Source organism: Galeopterus variegatus, unplaced genomic scaffold (assembly GCF_000696425.1).
Source record: "Galeopterus variegatus unplaced genomic scaffold, G_variegatus-3.0.2 Scaffold14383, whole genome shotgun sequence".
Lineage (NCBI taxonomy): Eukaryota > Metazoa > Chordata > Mammalia > Dermoptera > Cynocephalidae > Galeopterus > Galeopterus variegatus.
In genome coordinates this window covers 16,223-17,239 of record NW_007740494.1, presented here as the reverse complement: position 1 = coordinate 17,239, position 1,017 = coordinate 16,223, and the positions used below count along the sequence as shown (strand labels likewise).

At 55.3% G+C, this 1,017-nt stretch overlaps 1 protein-coding gene across 1 annotated transcript in view; it reads left to right on the top strand.

Moving 5' to 3' along the window:
• The window catches only part of LOC103581951 (ral guanine nucleotide dissociation stimulator-like), a 2,881-nt gene that overhangs the window by 1,230 nt on the left and 634 nt on the right, over positions 1 to 1,017 (top strand). Inside the window, exons 2-3 of the mRNA XM_008563653.1 lie at positions 182 to 399; positions 631 to 1,013. Coding sequence (XP_008561875.1) covers positions 182 to 399; positions 631 to 1,013 — 601 coding nt within the window. The remainder of the gene's footprint in view (positions 1 to 181; positions 400 to 630; positions 1,014 to 1,017) is intronic.

The following is a 1,017-nucleotide window of genomic DNA, read 5'->3' as shown; positions in this document are numbered from 1 at the left end:
CTTGGCCACCAGGCCCATCTCTGCCAGGTCTGCCATACTGGAGGTGGACATTGGAGGGGCTGGTCTATGGCCAGGCAGGGGCAGAGGCTCCAAGACTGCAGCTCACTCAGGGGAGCCCTGGGAGGGCAGCATAGAAGGATAGGCCAGGCCTCTGACGCTGCTACCCACCTGTCTCCCCCAGTGCCATGTCCTCTGTCCTAAACATCTGGCTGGAGTTCTACTCCACTGATTTCCACGAGCCTCCTGGATTTCATTCCTTGAAGTTTCTGTCAGCCTACATACACATCAATATGCCGGGTTCAGAGGTGGAGCGCAAGGCTGACCTTCTTCTGGCGCAGCTGGAGAAGCCGGAGCACCTGGAGCCTAGTGAAGTGGAGACTGAGGATGAGGAGGAAGAGGGTGGGTGCCTGTGAGGGTTTGGGGAGGAGGCTGGGCTGGGCCACACAGAGCAGAGTTTCCACAAGCAGGCTGGGGACAGGGGCACTGAGTACTCAGAACAATCATGCAGTGTGCTGCAGTGTGGGGAGACTTCCTGAGGCTGGGTCTCTGGACTTGGGCTTCTCAGAACGACAGTGTCATTGGAAGAGACATAGAAACCCACGTTGATATTTTCAATTGTTGTCTCTCCAGTTCCAGCTTCTGCCCAGGCTGAACAACTGTCCGAAGAGCTACTTCTGTGTTCAGCTCCAGCTCCAGCTGCAGCTCCACCTCCACTGCCAGAGGCAGAGCGAGAGCGAGATTCAGAGCCCAAGCCAGAGCAAGAGGTAGAGCAGGAGCAAGATCCAGAGGAAGAGGAAGAGAAAGGGCAGGAGAACAATCACAATCCAGAGCAAGAGAAAGAACAGGAGAAAGAGGAAGAGAAAGATCAAGTTAAAGAGCAGGAGCAGGAGGAAGATCCAGAGGTAGAGCCAGAGCAAGCTGACATAACTGCTCCTGAAACATCAAAAGAGTTAGAAGAAACACCAGCATCCAGGGGAGCCCTGGCTCCAGAGCTCCCACAAACACCCTCACCAGTCC